General features: G+C 35.6%; 1 protein-coding gene across 1 annotated transcript; it reads right to left on the reverse strand.

The window, feature by feature from the left end:
- Positions 1-499: 499 nt before the first annotated feature.
- On the reverse strand, positions 500-1,165 carry LOC108560046 (chymotrypsin-like elastase family member 2A). The gene is made up of 3 exons (XM_017917471.1): positions 998-1,165; positions 781-942; positions 500-711 (listed from the first exon to the last, which is right to left on the reverse strand). Exons 1-3 carry the CDS (start codon positions 1,110-1,112, stop codon positions 512-514), a joined length of 477 nt encoding a protein of 158 aa, XP_017772960.1. The 5' UTR covers positions 1,113-1,165; the 3' UTR covers positions 500-511.
- Between the last annotated feature and the right edge of the window lie 6 nt (positions 1,166-1,171).

Raw genomic sequence — 1,171 nt, forward strand, 5'->3', positions numbered from 1 at the left:
TATATTGAATTCATTCTATCTATTATAGTTTTCGAGTAAATCAATGAAATATGAAAACACTGCTTTTTCGAACGTTCTTATTTCAATTTTATAGCAATATGGATAATAGCACAGGAATGTATCTACTCTCCTCTAAGGCTAAAACTAACTTGGGAAGATAGTACTTTTCAGTCATTAAGTTATTAGGCGTGTGTACATATTACATGTTATTACGTGGTGATTACCAATAGTCGTTATACATTGATTAGTTGGAATCTTCCTAAGGAAAGTTTGTACTTAGTCATTAAGAAGTACGTAAACATACATATAAATGAATAAAATATTAAAAGTTAATATAATATAACCAATAACGGTGATACATAAAAATTATACAAAGTTCATGTGTTGGACTAGTCTCTAACTGTATTTTCAATTTTATAATTGAAAACAATAATAATAAGAAGGGAATTTGATAAATAAAATGATATAAATATTTGATATTTGACTCGATTATAAATTTTAACAAATTTATTTAATCAATCAGTACAGAGTTCAACCATTGCTTATGGTGCGCCAAATCGCTAAACACCACGTAATTGTACGGATCGCAGCGTTCGTGCCGAATCGCTAAAGTGACGGAGATCAACCCTCTCAGCTCCCACACCTCTCCTCTCGATGTCGTTTTCGAAAAGTACATTCCACCGCCCGAATCGCTGTTGCAAACATAAGTACCTGGACATTAAAAATTTTAAATATTAGAATCATTGAATCGTTATTTTTTTTTTCTTCATTGCGGATTACTGTTCTTATATCCGGCGCACAGCGTGTTCGTCGACGTGACTTTGCTGTAGAATTTTGGTTTGGCGGAGATACAGGTGAACGTATCGATGACTTGCATTTGGGCTTCTTGCAGAGTATCTTCGATTTGTCGTTCTTTCTCGTTATCCCATCCGATGACGGTGCCTACAAGATTTCTTTATTATTGTTTGAAGTCCTTTAAAATATAGTTTTGTATTACCTAATTTTCCAATTACATTATCATCAGCGGCGTCGCTCCAGAGGCAAGCGGGGCGCACGTAATCGGTGTAATCGGCATCTCGTGATAGTTTCAAGACGGCCACGTCATTCTGCATGTTGGTGTAGTCGTAGTCCGGATGGATTGTTATCCTCTCCACTCTGCGTTCTTGAATGC

This window comes from Nicrophorus vespilloides, unplaced genomic scaffold (genome assembly GCF_001412225.1).
Source record: "Nicrophorus vespilloides isolate i.1.1-1 unplaced genomic scaffold, Nicve_v1.0, whole genome shotgun sequence".
NCBI lineage: Eukaryota > Metazoa > Arthropoda > Insecta > Coleoptera > Silphidae > Nicrophorus > Nicrophorus vespilloides.